The sequence below is a fragment of the Onychomys torridus genome, chromosome 3, assembly GCF_903995425.1.
Source record: "Onychomys torridus chromosome 3, mOncTor1.1, whole genome shotgun sequence".
NCBI lineage: Eukaryota > Metazoa > Chordata > Mammalia > Rodentia > Cricetidae > Onychomys > Onychomys torridus.
In genome coordinates, this window is record NC_050445.1 from 47,862,927 (window position 1) to 47,879,382 (window position 16,456).

The 16,456-nt window shown below is 40.4% G+C and overlaps 1 protein-coding gene across 1 annotated transcript in view; it reads right to left on the reverse strand.

Annotated features, from left to right (window-relative positions):
- The window catches only part of Cped1 (cadherin like and PC-esterase domain containing 1), a 271,465-nt gene that overhangs the window by 202,079 nt on the left and 52,930 nt on the right, over window positions 1-16,456 (reverse strand). The window contains exon 3 of the mRNA XM_036181508.1: window positions 6,714-6,820. Within this exon, the coding sequence (XP_036037401.1) occupies window positions 6,714-6,820 (107 nt within the window). The remainder of the gene's footprint in view (window positions 1-6,713; window positions 6,821-16,456) is intronic.

Here is a 16,456-nt window from a genome sequence, read left to right on the forward strand (position 1 = left end):
CTATCATCTGTCTGTCTATCATCTATCTATCTACCTATCATCTGTCTGTCTATCATCTGTCTGTCTATCATCTATCTATCTATCTATCTATCTATCTATCTATCTATCTACCTATCATCTGTCTGTCTATCATCTATCTATCTATCTATCTATCTATCTATCTATCATCTGTCTGTCATCTATCTATCTATCTATCTATCATCTATCTATCTATCTATCTATCTATCTATCTATCTATCTATCTATATCTCTGCCCCTGTTCCCGCTGCTGTAAAGACAGTGCACCAAGACATATGGAAGCGCTCCGAATGATGGTGGGTGTAGAGTGAAGCCTCAGAAGTGTTAACTACTGTTAGCTCTCATCCCATCACCACTGAATCTCCTGTTTACATCTCCCCAGCCCCACTGCCACCCACCTAGTCCGATTCACCCTCATCTGGCTGAATCCTTTCAATAACTGCCTTGCTTTCTTTGATCGTTGCTTCTGAAGTCCTTATTTCAATACAATTGCCAGAGCAAAACCTGTAGAACTGCAATGGGACTTCTGTTCTTCCTCTACTCGAAAACTTCCATCAGTGCCCCACTTCAGCAGGAAGGAAATCTGTGGTCCTAATCGGGTCCCCATGACACCACACAGAAGTCCCCCCCACCTCTGCTGCTGCTGCACTAACTTCCTTCCTGTCATATGGGAATCCTTGTGTTCTTAATGCATACAAGGCAGGCTGGAGAGAGGGCTCAGCTGCTGGAGGAACTGGCCGCTCTTCCAGAGGACCCAGGTACAATTCCTGGCATCTACATGTTGGTTCTGTAACTCCAATCCTAAAGGATCTGGCTCCCTCTTCTTGCCTCTGCAGGTACTGCATACACATGGTACACAGACATTCATGCAGGCAGACACAAATGTGGTGGTTTGAATGAGAAGGACTCCCATAGGCTCATATATTTGAGTGAATACATTTGTTCCCTCATCAGTGGACTGTTTGGGGAATTATTAGGATATGTGTCTTGTTGGAGGAGGTGTGTTACTGACTTGGATGTTTCAAAAACCGACTCCAGGCCTAGTCTCACTCTCCCTGCCTTCAACTCTTAGATCAGATGGAAGCTCTCTGCTACTGCTCCAGCACCATGCCTGCCTGTCTGATGCCTTGCTCTCTGCCATGATGCTCACTGATGGGCTCACCCTTTAAAACTGTAAGCGAACTCCAAGTTAAATGATTTCTTTCATAAGCTAGCTTCATCACAGTGTCTCTTTACAGCAATAGGAAAATTGCTAGGACACCCACACACATTAAACAAACTGAAAACAATAAAAAACAAAACAACAGCAAGACAATCTCCTTTTACCCGATGCCGATTTCTCCTTTTGTGTGTGTTTGCAATTTTTATCCAAGCCACCGGCACCAGGACCTCAGGGTCTTCTGGCAGGGTTGAGATGGGATTACTCTGTGTAGTCCTGGCTCTCCTGGAATTCACTCTGTAGACCAGGGTAGCTTCTAACTCAAAGATTTTTCTGCCTCTGCCTCCTAAGTGCAATGATCAAAGGTGTGAGCTGCCACGCCCAGCTCAATGTCACTTTCTTGATGGAACCCACCCCTACTTGTCTAAAGTTCAATGGCTATTTTTTTTCTCTATTTTTCCCTTGGTTCTTTTTTTCATCTGACACGGTCTTTCACTAGGATCTTTCCTTTACCTGTCTTCTGCTAAGGGTCTAATCTCCCAAGAACAAGGATTTATGTCTGTTTTGCTAATTTGTATATACTCAATGCCTACACAGGGCTCAGTACAGATGTTCAGTAAGTGACTGTAGAAATGACGAAGAGACAGATGAGATAGTAAATGCACAAACAGATGAACGAATGTGTTGAAAAAGTCAAAAATGAGACAACACATTCAGTGAGGAAAGGACCTCAGGAGGTGGTGGCCTCCAACCTGATGAATGGCATTAGTCTACATTTAGTGTAAAAATAACCATCCAGGCCCCACACACACAAAAAATACATCCTATATAAGACTTTAGTTTTTAAATAAAAGGACCTCAGACATTACACACTGATAGAAATATATCTTCTTATAGAAGATTCACAAATAATAATTATAGCAATTTTCCTATTGCTGTAAAGAGACTGTGATGAAGCTAGCTTATGAAAGAAAGCATTTAACTTGGAGTTCGCTTACAGAAAGTCACCATTAAAAATGGATAATATTGATAACTGATAAAACCATGTCTAGATATTAAAATTGGTGGCCCAAAGTTTGCAGAAAAGCAAGATATTTGCATGGTGTCAAAATATCCCACCCCAAATATTTACAAAGCAAAAGGAGGAGGAGGAGGAGGAGTTCCACAGTGGAGAGAGGCAGCAGATCCTATCTATGCCAATGCCAAGACCGAGGAGTGTCACATGTGTCCTGACACTTAAAGCCACAGAAAATCTCTTCTGTGGCTGACTCAGTTACTTTTCAATTGCTCTCACAAAACCGCACAGCCAAGGATTTTATAAAAGAAAGAGTTTATTGGGGGCTTACAGCTTTGGAAGGTCAGTTCATGATCGTTGTGGTAGAGAGCATGGCAGCAGGTAGGCAGGCATGGGGCTGGAGCACTAGGTGAGAGCGTATACACTGATTCCCACTGTCAGGAAGAGTGAGACTAGACCTACAGTGGGCTTTTGAAACCTCGGAGCCTGCCCACAGTGATGTACTTCCCCCAACATAGTCACTCCTCTTGATCTTTCTCAAGCAGTTACACCAAGGAGCCAAGTATTCAAATGTATGAGCCCTTGTAGGCCATCGTCATTCAAAAAACCACAGTGGCATTCTTTCAAAACCTCCATAATTTTGTGAGAAAACGTCACATAAATCCAACCTAGGCACCTTCTACTAAATCCTGAACCAATTTTCTTAAGAAATGTCTGTTCCATTAAGGGAAAAAAGACTGAGAAACACCCAGACTGGGAGAGAACAGAGACAGGTTGAAACGGCATCTAAGAAGGGTATTAGTCCTGGAACACAGAAATGACTTGTTTAAAAAAAAATCTAAGCATTGCTGGTAATTCTATGAACAGTTTGAACTGATGCTAAATTATTGTTCTTGATAAACTCATCATGATTGTTTTTGCTAAGCTTAGAGCAAGGTGAGTAAGGGTACATGGGGAAATGCTATACTGATTCCATAATTTTCTGTATGCCTGAAACTATTCTTGAAATTTAAAAATATGGAGATGTAATCTCAGCATACTAGACAGGGCACTTTGTAACTACCTCCCCCCACCCCACACATAGCATCTCTGCTATTCTTCTTGGTTCTGCCTCATTACAAAGTTTCCTGTGACTTTCATGAGAATGTAAAGCTGGTGTCTAACACCTTTATAATTTAGTAAAAGACACCAAAGGCTACAAAGATTAGATGTGACTGAGATCCTTTAGGTGATGTGTGACAGAGCAGGAGTTTGTCATGAAAGACCTTGGGTCTGGCTACCTTAGGGTTTCTCAGCGTTGACACTATCAGCATATTGGGCATCATTACTCTTAGTTGTGAACATTACGCAGCACTTAGCAGCATCCTTGGTTTTCACCAATAGGTGATCACAGCACATTTTTCTCCTGGTTGTGACAAGACAAAAATGTCTCTAGATATTGTCAAAGCCCCTCCTTATTGAAAATCATAGAGATTGAGAGGATTGAGAAAGAGCATTCCAGGAAGGGAGAAAAAGAAGGAGGAGAAGTGGGAGGAAGGAGGAGGGGGCAGGAGAAGGAAGGAGGAGGAGGAGGGAGGAGGAGAAAGGGATATCACAAAAACCAGGAGAAAAGAATGTGACAAAGCCAAGCATAGGCGTTTAGCGAAAGATAATTTGGTTATCATTTGGTATTATACTGGAGCTACATGGAGGGAAGGGAAGGGTCCTGGTGGGCAGGCTCTGGGCCCAGAGAACATCTGATGGCTAATTGTGTTAAGTACTCACTGTTCTGTTCACCAGACCACCCCTCCTGCTGTTCCCAGCAGGCTAATTTTTATGGATGGCCTCACAGATATTCTTGCTTCTTGATTAACTGCTGTGTTGGACCAATGGGAGCAACTGAAGAGGAACTGGAGGGCTGGAAGAGAGCAGTTTCCTTTCTTATCCTCTTTGCTGGCCTGTGGTAGGGTACGCTACTTCCTATTCAGTTAGCAACAACCCCCGCCAAGTGGATGTCTTGGCTCCTGCTCTCAGTAGCTCGGGGCCTCGTCCTTCCTTCTGTATGCCTCTCTTGTGACCAGGAGTGGTAAAATCTTGGGCCCTTGCTAGTTTCCAGGGGTGCCGCCATCTTTTTCTTGTTAGTGTTTCTTCCACTCTGTCCAATCTTCTGTTGGTTCTTTTGTTAGTTTCTCTGCAGTTTACTCTTTGAGGATGCTGATGCTGAGACACAGCGTTGCAGACTAAAACAGGGGTTATATGCTTTAACACTAGAGTACATTGTAAATACGAAGGAAGAGGGAGGGCTTGAGGATGAAGGCCAATCTTTAATCTAAGAGGTGAATGAGTAGTTGATCATACTTACATCTGACTGGATATGGCTATGGAGCTTGAGTTTGAGTCTTCTGTGGGGCATCCAAGACAGGTGGACAGGCATGTGAGAGCCTAAAGCCCCGAGAGTGTTCTGAAGGTTAGGTGCAAACTTGAGAATTGTTAACTACAAATGGTAGTTGAAATTTGGGTAGTAGTATTATAAAGCATAGGCTGAGAAAATATGAAAACAGACATGGGATGGCTGTTGTTACAGGTAGAGGCCCCAGGCTGGTGAAAGAAAAGAAAAAAAGAGAGGGGAAGAGGAGGGGAGAGAAGGTGGTGAAGAAGAAGAAGGAGGAGGAGGAGGAGGAGGAGGAGGAGGAGGAGGAGGAGGAGGAGAAGAAGAAGAAGAAGAAGAAGAAGAAGAAGAAGAAGAAGAAGAAGAAGAAGAAGAAGAAGAAGAAGAAGAAAAAGAAAGAAGTAGGAAGAGGAAGAAGGATGAAGAGAAGAAATGATTACAGATATACAAAGGTCTCAACACTGGGGCAGGAGTGTGTGTGTGTGTGTGTGTGTGTGTGTGTGTGTGTGTGTGTGTGTGCTGGAACAGGAAGACTTTTACAAGTTCTAGACCAAGCCTAGACTACATATAGCGAGTTCAAGGCCAAGCCTTGGCTTTGTAAAAACAAAAATCTAAGGAACAACAACAACAACAACAAAACCCAAAAGAATGTGCTCAGCCTAAAGGGAAAGAAGTAAATCGTTACAGAAAAGAATTAGAAGAAAAAGGAAACTGTTTAGACTTCCCTTGCTGTTGTGCCACTGGGGTTGGCTACTGCAACTTCACCTAGGAGATAAAGACCAACTTGGTTTTGGCGCTGTCCTCCCAGACTTGTTAGGAGCATCAACAGTAGTAACTTGTCTACTGTAAGGACTAGCATGTTGGATAAGTTTTCACTCCCTCACCACTTATAAACATCCACACGGTGCAGACTGTAAATACAGAATTTCGATTTTAGGTTGAGAAAGTATATATATATATATATTTTTTTGCAATTCAATTTGACGTTCTAGTTTTGTTTCCAGTGCTGTGATAAAACACTGCAACCAAAAGCAACCTTGGGAGGAAGTGTTTATTTCAGCTTACACTTCCAGGTCACTTCCTGAGGGATATCAGGGTGGGAACTCAAGCAGGGCAGGAGCTTGAAGCAGAGACCATGGAATAATGATGCTTCTCACTGGTTCACTCTCTGGCAAGCTCATTGGCTTATGCTCAGCTAGCTTTCTAATACAGCTCATGACCAGCTGCCTAGTGATCCTGCAACCTGTAGCCTAGAGGGCTAGGACTGCCTATATAAATTAATATTCAAAGTAATCCCTTGCAGACATGCACAGAGGCCAATTTGACCCAGACAATTCTTCACTCAAGGCTTTCCTCTTAGATGACTCTAGGCTGGTTCACCATGGCAACTGAAGCTGACTAGGACATGCTAAGTTTGAAAAAGTCAGTACAATGATATAGAAAATATTTTTCTGCTATGAATCAATGAAGTGAGGATGAGCAGCATTCAATAAGCTACATAATTCTAAGTGAAGTTAGTGTTTTATGGAGTTATAAAAGTCTATAAGAGTTCAAGTTGGGGAAAATTATATTAAAAACAAAAGCAAAATCTGGTTCTAATTGTAAGTTGAATAATGAGATATGGTATTACCTGTCATATCTTCAACATCCCCCAGAGATTCATAGGGCAAAAGCTTAGCCACTGACTTGTTTGTTATTGGGACCTGGTGAAATCTTTTGGAAGTGTGGCTTCACTAGAGAAAATGAGACCATTGGGAACAAGCTGTTGAAGGAGATACTGGGACCCTGGTCGTTTCCTTCCTTGGTGTCCTTGCTTCCTGGATACCATGAGGTGAACACTTTCCTTTACTACATACCCCACTTCATGATTATGGCCTCAGAACAAGCACAAAGTCAGCAAGGCCAATGACCATGGCCTTGAACTCTGAAAGTGTGAGTGCAAGGCCAATCTTTCCAAATTATGTGCTGCTTTGTCCTAGCCATTCTGTTACAGTGGCAGAAAGCTAACTAACTCTTTTTGGAACTTTTGTCAAACCTACAGTGGTTCCAAGTTCTCAAGAATTAAAAAACAACAATATATGGACCCAAAACCTTTCACCTTTAATATTATCCCTAGACTTGATAAACTGTGTTTATACTTTGACAGTACTTACCTTCTGATGTAGACTTAGCTGACACATGTGCTCTCTGGGCAAACAGGGTTTCCCACCAGCTTCCCTGGAAGGCAGGCAAATGAACAGATCCCAGGAGTTCAAATCACCTAAAAACATTAACAACATTTAGCTCCTTCCAGTAAGGAATGCAATTTACTCAAACGCTAAAACACAAGTTACACCGTTTATAGAAAAATACTAACGTTCAACTTTGCCTAATTCAAAAGCTTAGTTGGCATCTTGGTTTAGCATTGTAATTAGAGAAAATTCAGGTATGGAATATGAATATCTACAAAATTCTTTTGAAAACTAAAGTTAGAATATATATAAAATATCTTGGTCTTTTAAAAAAAGTTCATAAGACTTCTTACAAAAAGGAATATGCTAGGCAGAAAGTAAAATTAATAAACATTTCAAAGATTTCATGAAAAATGAATCTGTGGTCTAGTTACAGATCCTGGAGTGGAGTTGAAAACTCAGAACATGACGTGAACTGAAGCAACTAATGTATCAGCTTTTACCAAGGACAAAATCCTTAGCCAATAAGTCATACAAGCCTGGTACAATAACTTGTCAACTTAGAAGAGTGAATTCTGGCTCACAGGTTATCAGTCATGGGTATATATGAGTTGATTTTCATTTATTCTTCTCTATGTGTATTTATGTGATATATATGTGTATGGCATATGTACGTGTGTGTGTGTGTGTGTGTGTGTGTGTGTGTGTGTGTGTGTGTGTGTGTGTGTGTGTGTGTGTGTGTGTGTGTGTGTGTGTGTGTTTCCTACTCCATCCCATTCCATCTTATTCCTTCAAGGCAAGGTCTTGCACTCAACCTGGAGATACACTCATAGCCTGAAAGATCCATTGGTCCTCCTGTCTCTTCCAACACAACACAGTTTTTACAAGCATGAGCGGCCACCTCCCATTTCCTTTTCATTAGAGAGTACGGGTGCTGGGCGCATCAGAACTCAGGTCCTGTCACCTGCATGTTAAATGTTCTTATCATTGAGCCATTTCTCCAGCCCATTCATTTGTTCCTTTCTTCCATCTTTTTTTTTAAAGTTAACATGCTTTAAATGGAATTGGCACTTTAAAAATATTTGTTGAATATTTGTCCCTGAATATTTGCTTCCTCCAACCATGGTCAACATCTCTTGCTCATACAATCCCTCCTCTCTCTTGCTGCCGAATGGACTCCTGGAGCCCCACCAATAGTAAATGCATCACCTCTCAGAGGAAAACAAACAGACAGACAAAAAATTAATTGTTAATGATATAGGTAATAACAAAACAAGTACATCCTCCAGATAGTCAAGGTGGAGTGGGACACAATAAACACACTAACAGAGCTTAAGAAATTTTCCCATCTTTTTGTTTGGAAAATTGGCTTTAAAAATATTTTCTGGGGTTGGAGATTTAGCTCAGTGGTAGAGCCCTGGGTTCGATCCTCAGCTCAAAAAAAAAATGTTTTTTTTTCCTGTGCACATTGTCTCCTTTGTAAATCCTGAGACAAATACAGATGCCACCATTTGTCTCCTTTGTCATCCATGATGGCTTCTAAAAAGCTCAGGAAGGTCACTAGCTTGTTTAGAGACCTCACTTTTCATGCCCCCCCCTCCCCAGGAGAATTTCTCATGTAGAAACATAATGCTTCCAAAGACGAGACGAACCAATGAAAGAACTAATAAGGGAGAAGAATCTATAATTAGTAGTGAAATTTCACTCTTTGCCAACCAAGTACTTTCCACTTGACAAGCTCTGTGCAGTCTGCACTGTGTTTTACGGTTTGGGCCATCTTGTTGCCAGAAGGAAAGAGTTCTTGGCAAACAACAAGATCTAAACAACTGAAGTCAAGCTCTCAACTGTGCTGTGGGCTTGTTCATGAAGATACTAAGAGGCAGCAGAGCAGTTCAAAGGGGCAGCGGTGAGTTCAGCAGATGAGCTGGAACACAGGATCCCATCCATGCAATAACAAGCAGGCCTCAGGCTTGGGAGATGGGGACGCTGTCTGTATGTACTCTCACCCTGAAGGCAATTTCAGACCCATTCCTGGAGCTAAAACCAAATCCAGTGCAATGCTTCCAATCCTGCATTTTGAACAGGCAGTGAGTTTTGTCAGCCAACATCTTTTGATTTGAATTCAAAGAGAAATACAATGTGTTTTTATTTCATGTCAGGTCTAGTTCAGGAAATAGTGAAACCCTAGAAAAAAAAAGTCTCCTGTCATAAGATCCCCAAATAAATATTTTAAGAAGATAAGGATTTGCAAAGAGAGAGGGATTTCAAATTAAGAACTACATTGTTTGGTTCTTAAAACCAGAGTGTATTTTGAATTCCTCTGAGGTGTGTGTCCTTTCGCTTTGGAAAGCACACACACAACGTCTAGAGTTGGTAGAAAGAAACACACATTTCAGTTATAAACATTTAAAATTGAGAAACACATTTAAATAATTCAAAGGAATTCATTAAGAACTTTCAATGAGCAGAACTTTGCCCTGGGTATAAGAAAGAAAATAGAAAGAAAAAAAAAAAACAAAACCAGGCAGTAAGTACCCTTAGCAATCTATCTGAGAAATCTAAAACATTAAAAAGACTCAAGGATAACTTATAAAATACCACATAGTCTCTTGGCATTTGTAAGGTGACCCTTCATCTCTCAAAAATATTCAATTAATATTTAACTTAAAAATTAATAATTCAAACAAGGCCCATAGCCTTTCAATGTTCTTTTTAAATGAAGTAAAATGTAACAGGAGTTCCAAGAGATGTCTTCATGTGCTTCTTCCCCAATTTTTGCTACCAAAGTCTAAATAGCACTGATTGTTTTTGTTCAAAATTCCTTTCTTTAGCTGAATTCTATGCCAACCTTCCAAACCTCTATAGGTTAAATATTTCATAATAGTTTCACTTTCCCTACATTTCTTTCTCTGGCTTCTTACTACCCTTCCCAACTTTTCCAAGCAAAGCTTTATTTGTTTCAGAAGACAATACTTATTCAAATTTGGCCACAGATACTCAAGAGCCATGTTGAAAAACAGAAACTTTGACTATAGAGCAAAGGATATTTATTTACTAGCTAAGTACACCACTTTTCCAAATTAGCTTTGGAGCATTTCAGGGACAAATTTAGACCTTAGTAAAATATCAAACTAGTGTAGTATTTGGGGACCTTGGGGACCACCATCCACTAGAGGACAGTATAAGCTACTAGTAGACACTGGCATAGCAATCCACAGCAGAGCTCACAATTGGGAGGCATGGGGGTAAGTCCAGCCTTTGAATGTATTGTGTTTGGCCAGGACAGGAGGTAGATACTTGCCAAAGGCAAATGTCAGCAGAATCACACTTTAAAAACCAGATTTTGAACAACCAGCCACTTTTGGGAACCCTAGTAACACTAGGTCTACATCTTGCAAGGCATCAAAGACTTCAGGGAGGTGCCCAGGAGTTCTCCACATGGCCCTTAGGCCGCCTTCCTCTGCATCTAGCCTCAGTGGTGTTAGTCCTGCTGTGAACTACTGGTGTGTTCATATTGCATTCATCAGTCATTTGACAAAATTATTTTCATGTTTTAACTTTTAATGAATTAAATATGTTCCTTAGCTAAGCTGGTTTTGTTGAAAGGTCTCAGGGAAATTGATATGTGGTCAGCTTGGTGGTAGAGAGATCTCTGAATCTCCATAAGGATGAGAATGCCTCCTCTAACTCCAACTGCATTTTATTGGCTGTATTAAAAGTTGATAAGGAATCAAGTTTGACCTTGGTCTTTCTTCCTCCCGGAGCCTGGAAACACCGAGAGATCTATGGCTGTCTTCTTAGTTGTGTCTCTTTCCTTGAGGCTGGGTGCTGAGCTTGCTCACAAGTCACTCCTTCTTGGGCTGACCAATCACTTCTCACAGCCTCACTTTTGATTCTGCACATGTGCCCACCTGGGGGCTGCTTTACAGTGTTAACTGGCCTAGTGTAGACTCTCTTTAGGCAACAGGCACACATTGCAACCCTTTCAGTTGTCTTTCTTTGTATGTTTCTTCCATATCTAGAGAGGAGAACTGAGAAGTCAAATGTAGGTTCAAGTTAAAATAAAAAGGAGGCAAGGAAGTCCTTGGTGAATTCGATGGTTCCTTGAGTTGTTAGCCTGAAGAAACAGTAGATACTATGTGGTTTAGAATACTAAATTGGAATTTTCAAATCCACAACGAATATATAAGTTAAGGTAGTATGGTGGTTTCAATGAGAATGGCCCTCATAAGCTCCTGTGTTTAAATATGTAGTTCCCAGTTGGTGTAACTTTTGGGGAAGGATTAGGGGTCCTTGTTGATGGAGGTGTTTCACGGTGGGCAGGCTTTGAGGTTTCAAAAGACTTGTGCCATTCCCAGTGTGTTCTCTCTCTGCCTCATAGTTGTGTCTCAAGATGTGAGCTCTCTGCTGTTCCCACCACCATGTTCTTACTCTTGCACTATAGACTCCAGCACTCTGAAATAGTAAGCCATGTTAAATAATCTCTTTCATAAGTTCTCTTGGTTATGGCATTTTATCACAGCAACAGAAAAGTAGCTAAGAAAGGCAGTAATAAATAAGGATACAAACAGCTAAACATTCTTCTAAGATTCATTTTATTATTATATTATTATTATTATTATTATTATTATTATTATTATTGTTATTATTATTATTTCTCTCTCCCTCTCTCTCTCCCCTGCCCGTGTGTGTGTGTGTGTGTGTGTGTGTGTGTGTGTGTGTCTGTGTCTGTGTGTGTGTCTGTGTCTGTGTCTGTGTCTGTGTGTGCAGATTCCCTAAAATGCCAGAAGAGGGCATGGGATCCCTAGGAGCTAGAGTTACAGCTCTTTGTACACTGTCCAACATGGGTTCTGGGAACCAAACTCTAGTTCTCTACATGAGAAGCAAGCATCCTAACTGCTGAGCCATCTCTTCAGCCCCAACAGCTAGGAATTCTTAAATACTCTAATGCTCCGAGTATTTGTATTAATTAATTTTTCACCCAGGACTCCACACTGGCTCTGGGTGCTCTGAGAAGCACAGAAGAACTAGGTAATTTGCCCGACATCTTCCATCTAGTGAATGGAATTGAGTGCGGGAATTCTAGGTCCAAATCCATGTTCTTGACATCAGTAGCCCCTCAAACAACTGGGAAGCAACAGAGAAACCTAGCTTCTGACATCATGTGCCTATTCATTTCTGTAATATGTCTGACAACTGTGTGGGCTAGAAACAAGGACTGTACATACTTTAGAATTAAAGACAGACAGACACACAAGACAAACAAACAAAACAGCAACAGAAAACTTATCTAGTTTTGGTCTTTTTCAGTTACTACCTAGTGCATCTATTTTCCTCTGGGAACTGGAAGGAAAGAATGACTGATGCAGGTATAATCAGGCACCCTAGATCCTCACAGGGCACTAAGGTCATTATTAGCAATGCTGCTGGAGACTGAAGTCAGTTAAATATCTCTACGTGAAAGGAACTAGTCCTCAATCACGCATGTACTCAGAAATTACAAGTAGTAACTTGGCTTCCACCTAGTTTCAAAAATAAATCTCTTAAAGTTCCACAGACTATTTTTTTAGGTGACTAATATTCTTTTCCCATCACAATGAAACCAGAGCCCCATAACTTAGACTAGCCAAGGTCTTAAATAGAGAGGTCATAGGGTAAAGTTCTAGAAAAAAACAGGATGTGCATGTCCCATTCTCCAGCACAAAATTACAAAAACATTAACACTCTGCAAGCACCTCTTCCCAACTAGCACGCTGCTGCCTACACTGGTCACTACCACATCACCACAGGATTTGCTGTGGGAGGTGAAGTTGTCACATACAATTTGAGAAGGAGGTGGGAGGTTCACAATTATTAATTCACACATAAGTAAACACTTTGTATAGTTTACATCCTTCTCAAAGTTTGCTCAGAAAGCAGTTGACATCTCAATTTTAAAAATGATTTGTTAATTTTATTCATTTTTTTAAACAATCATCTACCCTAAGGAATGAGGTTGTCTTCAGAACATTTCCGTCTCCCACAGGCAGGCTGCCATGAAAAGCAAACAATTGTTTCCTGGTTCACAAATAACTTCCCTCATTGATAAAATCTGCAGAATCAGTAACATAACCCAGAGGGTAGAGCACTGTGAGATAGAGCTACTCATGCTAAGCGTCATTTGTATAGAACTCCACGTACCGGAAACAACAAACCAAACCAACAGAAACCCAGATGATATTTCATCTATCCCTGCTCTGTTTTTCTTCATGACATTTACCACCTCCTGTTATGTAGTCCTTTATTATCTGTCTCTATCCATTTGTTATTATGTGTTGGTTTGTTGGCTTTGGTTTGGTTTGGATTGATTTGGTTTTTTGAGACAAGATCTTACTATGCAGCCTTTGTGGGTTTTGAACTTGGCCTCCCGAATGCTGAGTTTGTAGACATCTGTCATCTCTCACAGCATTTCCCCCTATTTGAATATGAGCTCAGGAGAGCAGAGACTGTTTCATTACAAGCCTCATCCCTATGTAGTGTAATAGTAAAGAAAATATGCTGTATATTTGTTAACTGAACGTGTGCAGTAGAAAAGTTAATTAGAACTCAATCAAAAGTCAACCTACCTCCTGTGTTTAGTCTCGAGTATGGCAAAAGTAAAGTAAAATATAAAATAAAATGAATATCAAAGACAGGCCCAGGCAGAGATATGGCTGAGTAGATAGAGTGCTTATTGAGCAAGCACTGTTTGGTTCCCTAACATCCACACAGAAGCCGGGCAAGGCAGCACACACCTATAATCCAAAGGGCTTAGCAAGGAGACACAGGCAAACCCTTAGAGCTAATTAGAGGGCCAGTCTAACCAAATTGGTGAGCTCTAGACTCAGAGAGAGACCATATTTCAAAAAATAAGGTAGAAAGTCTTGAGTAAGACACCTAACATTGAACTCTGGCCTCCAAATGCATGCATGAACACACATTGAGATCCATATATACACATACCTACCCATATGTACCCACACCCACATACATCATACAGAAGCAGGAAGAAAAGGAAGACAGACAGGCAGGTGGGCAGGAAGGATGGAAGGAAGGAAGGAAAGAAGGAAGAAAGAAAGGAGGGAATGAAAGGATAAAAAGTCAACATTCTGAATTGCTATCTTAAAAATGGAAAAATTCTGAGAAAGACAGTGGTCTTTTGAAAAACATAATAATAAGTATTTTGGTTCTTAGCTACTATGGATTAAAGAAGAGAAGTAAAAAAATGAAAGACAGAGTTAACCAACTTCCAAATGCCTTAAATATAGAAAATTCTTCTATGAACACTCAGAAAAACAGACTTAAAATCTATGGCTTGGAAGGCAGACTTAAACCTGAGTGTCTAGGGCAGCGGTTCTCAACCTGTGGTTCATGTTGTGAGTTAATACTTTTGTATACTGTGAGGATGTGTCTTTGCCAAGGTGACTTATGATTGGCTTAATAAAGAGCTGAATGACCAATAACTAGACAGGAAAGGATAGGCGGGATTTCTGGGAAGAGAGAGGAAGAGGAGGAATCTAGATGTGGGGATTTTGCCAGCAGACTTGGAGCAAGTCAGACATGCTGTACTAAGGAAAGATAAAAACCAGCAGCAGAACATAGGTTGATAGAAGCAGGTTAATTGGAAACAAGCCCAAGCTAAAGGCCAAGCTTTCATAATTTATAATAATTCTCCATATCATTATTAAATCCAACAAGAACACTTGGTACAGGGTTACAACCTCTTTGTGGGGTGGAACAACCCTTTGACAAGGGTCACATAAGACCATAGGAAAATACAGATATTTTCCATTACAATTTATAACAGTAGCAAAATTGCAGTTATGAAATGGCAATGAAAATGATTATATGGTTGAGGGTCACCACAACATGAGGAACTGTATTAAAGGGTCACAGCATTAGACTGAGAATCTCTGGTCTAGGGTACTTAGCTACCAGATCAAAACCTCATTCACTCATTCACAGTATTCAGCTATAATATTACCTAAAAACATGACTAGAATACTTTGTAAAGTTGGTTTTCCTTTAGGGTGAGGTATTAGAGGTATTTAATTCAGCTCTGTGCACTCTTCTTGGCCCTTTGTTTAGATGTTTCCTTTCTTTATTCTGTGCTAGGGGTCAAACTGGGTATGCTACGCTTGTAGACAAGTGCTCCACCACTGCATGACATTCCTAGCCCAAGAGGGCTGCCCTTTAAATATTTACACTACCTCTTTATAATATGTCACACTAATTCACCCTCCTCTCTAAATTGTTCTTCTTTTTACAACTAAGTTGTAAAATTCTTGCTAAATAACAAAATCTTACTTTCTCTGTAACTATCCTATCCTGGTGATGGTATTACACTCAGAGGCTCATTTAAAATTTGTTAATATATTAGGGTCTAGACTTGATTATATCTCAGGACTGATTATGTTCAAATATCTATAACTTCTCTCCAATCTCTCAAGTTGCATAAACCAATTCTCTATTCTACATACTCAACCTGACTTATCTACAGTTCAGTAACAGGTCTCTCATAATTAACTTTATTTTGGTGCCATTCTATAGAGAAGAGCTATTCATTTTACAGTCTCCAATTCAGACTTTGTAGATGCTGGTAGCTGTTTCTGAGTTAAAGATTTCAGCATTTAGCATTAATTTTAAGGCAGCCATTTGAATGGGAGCTTGTTATCCTCAACAAATTGTACAATATGATCATGAAATCTAATCCAATCTGGTTCTTCACCCCAGAAGTCTGGCCATAGGTGTTTGCTCTGGTGCCATATCTCTTCAGAACAGATGAGGAACCTCTGTGTCTCAGAACATACTTTCTAAAGGATTCTCTCCCTGACGCTCTGAACCTTCATCAGATATTCACCCTGTGGGAGGCTGTGAGGAAGACCATGGAGACTTTCTGTAACAGTTCTGAGCTCCTAGAATTCTTCATAAGCCCAGGGAAGTAACATTATTAATACATCTTGCAAAATAAAATATTCCTACTATGTAGAAATTTTACACAAAAAAGGTGAGTTTACCCCTGGGAAATAAACTGCTTAAGAAGTGGTAGCTTCAGAAGGCTTGATTCTGTTCCCTCCATAATGTTTTAATATGTCTGTGCTTGTTGTGTGGTATTTTGTTTGTGTTCTGACAAATAAAGCTTGCCTAGAGCTTAGATGGTGGAGCTAGCCACTAGTTAACCATAGAAGTTGGGCAGTGGGTCACACCTTTAATCTCAGCACTTGGGAGGCTCATGCTTTTAATCTCAGCACTTGGGAGGCAGAGACAAGAAATAATAAGGCAGGTTGGAGGTAGGATCGTAGCCCCGTAGTCATGGATGGCTGCTTCTCTGCTTCTCTGATCTTTCAGGTTATTACCCCGATATCTGACTTCTGATTTTTATTGATAAAAACTAATTAGGTTCGTGCTTCATGTGTCCTTTGTTAATATCCCTTTGAGCATGCATGAGCGTGTAAACTTTCAGTGGTTTTCATACTAAGTTCTGTCTGAGAGAAAATTCTTCTTTACCAAAATTTTAGACATTTACTATGCTTGCCAGATTAAGATACTTTAGCAGAAGTTAACATGGCAACAATCTAAATTTTTAAAAAATAAATACATATCCTGCCAAGATACTGGTTTCTAATGCCATTCTCTGATACAAAGGACCAAGTTAACAGGGAAATGGTTGGTTTAGGGCTAGGGAAGGAAGTACATAAAATGAGCGT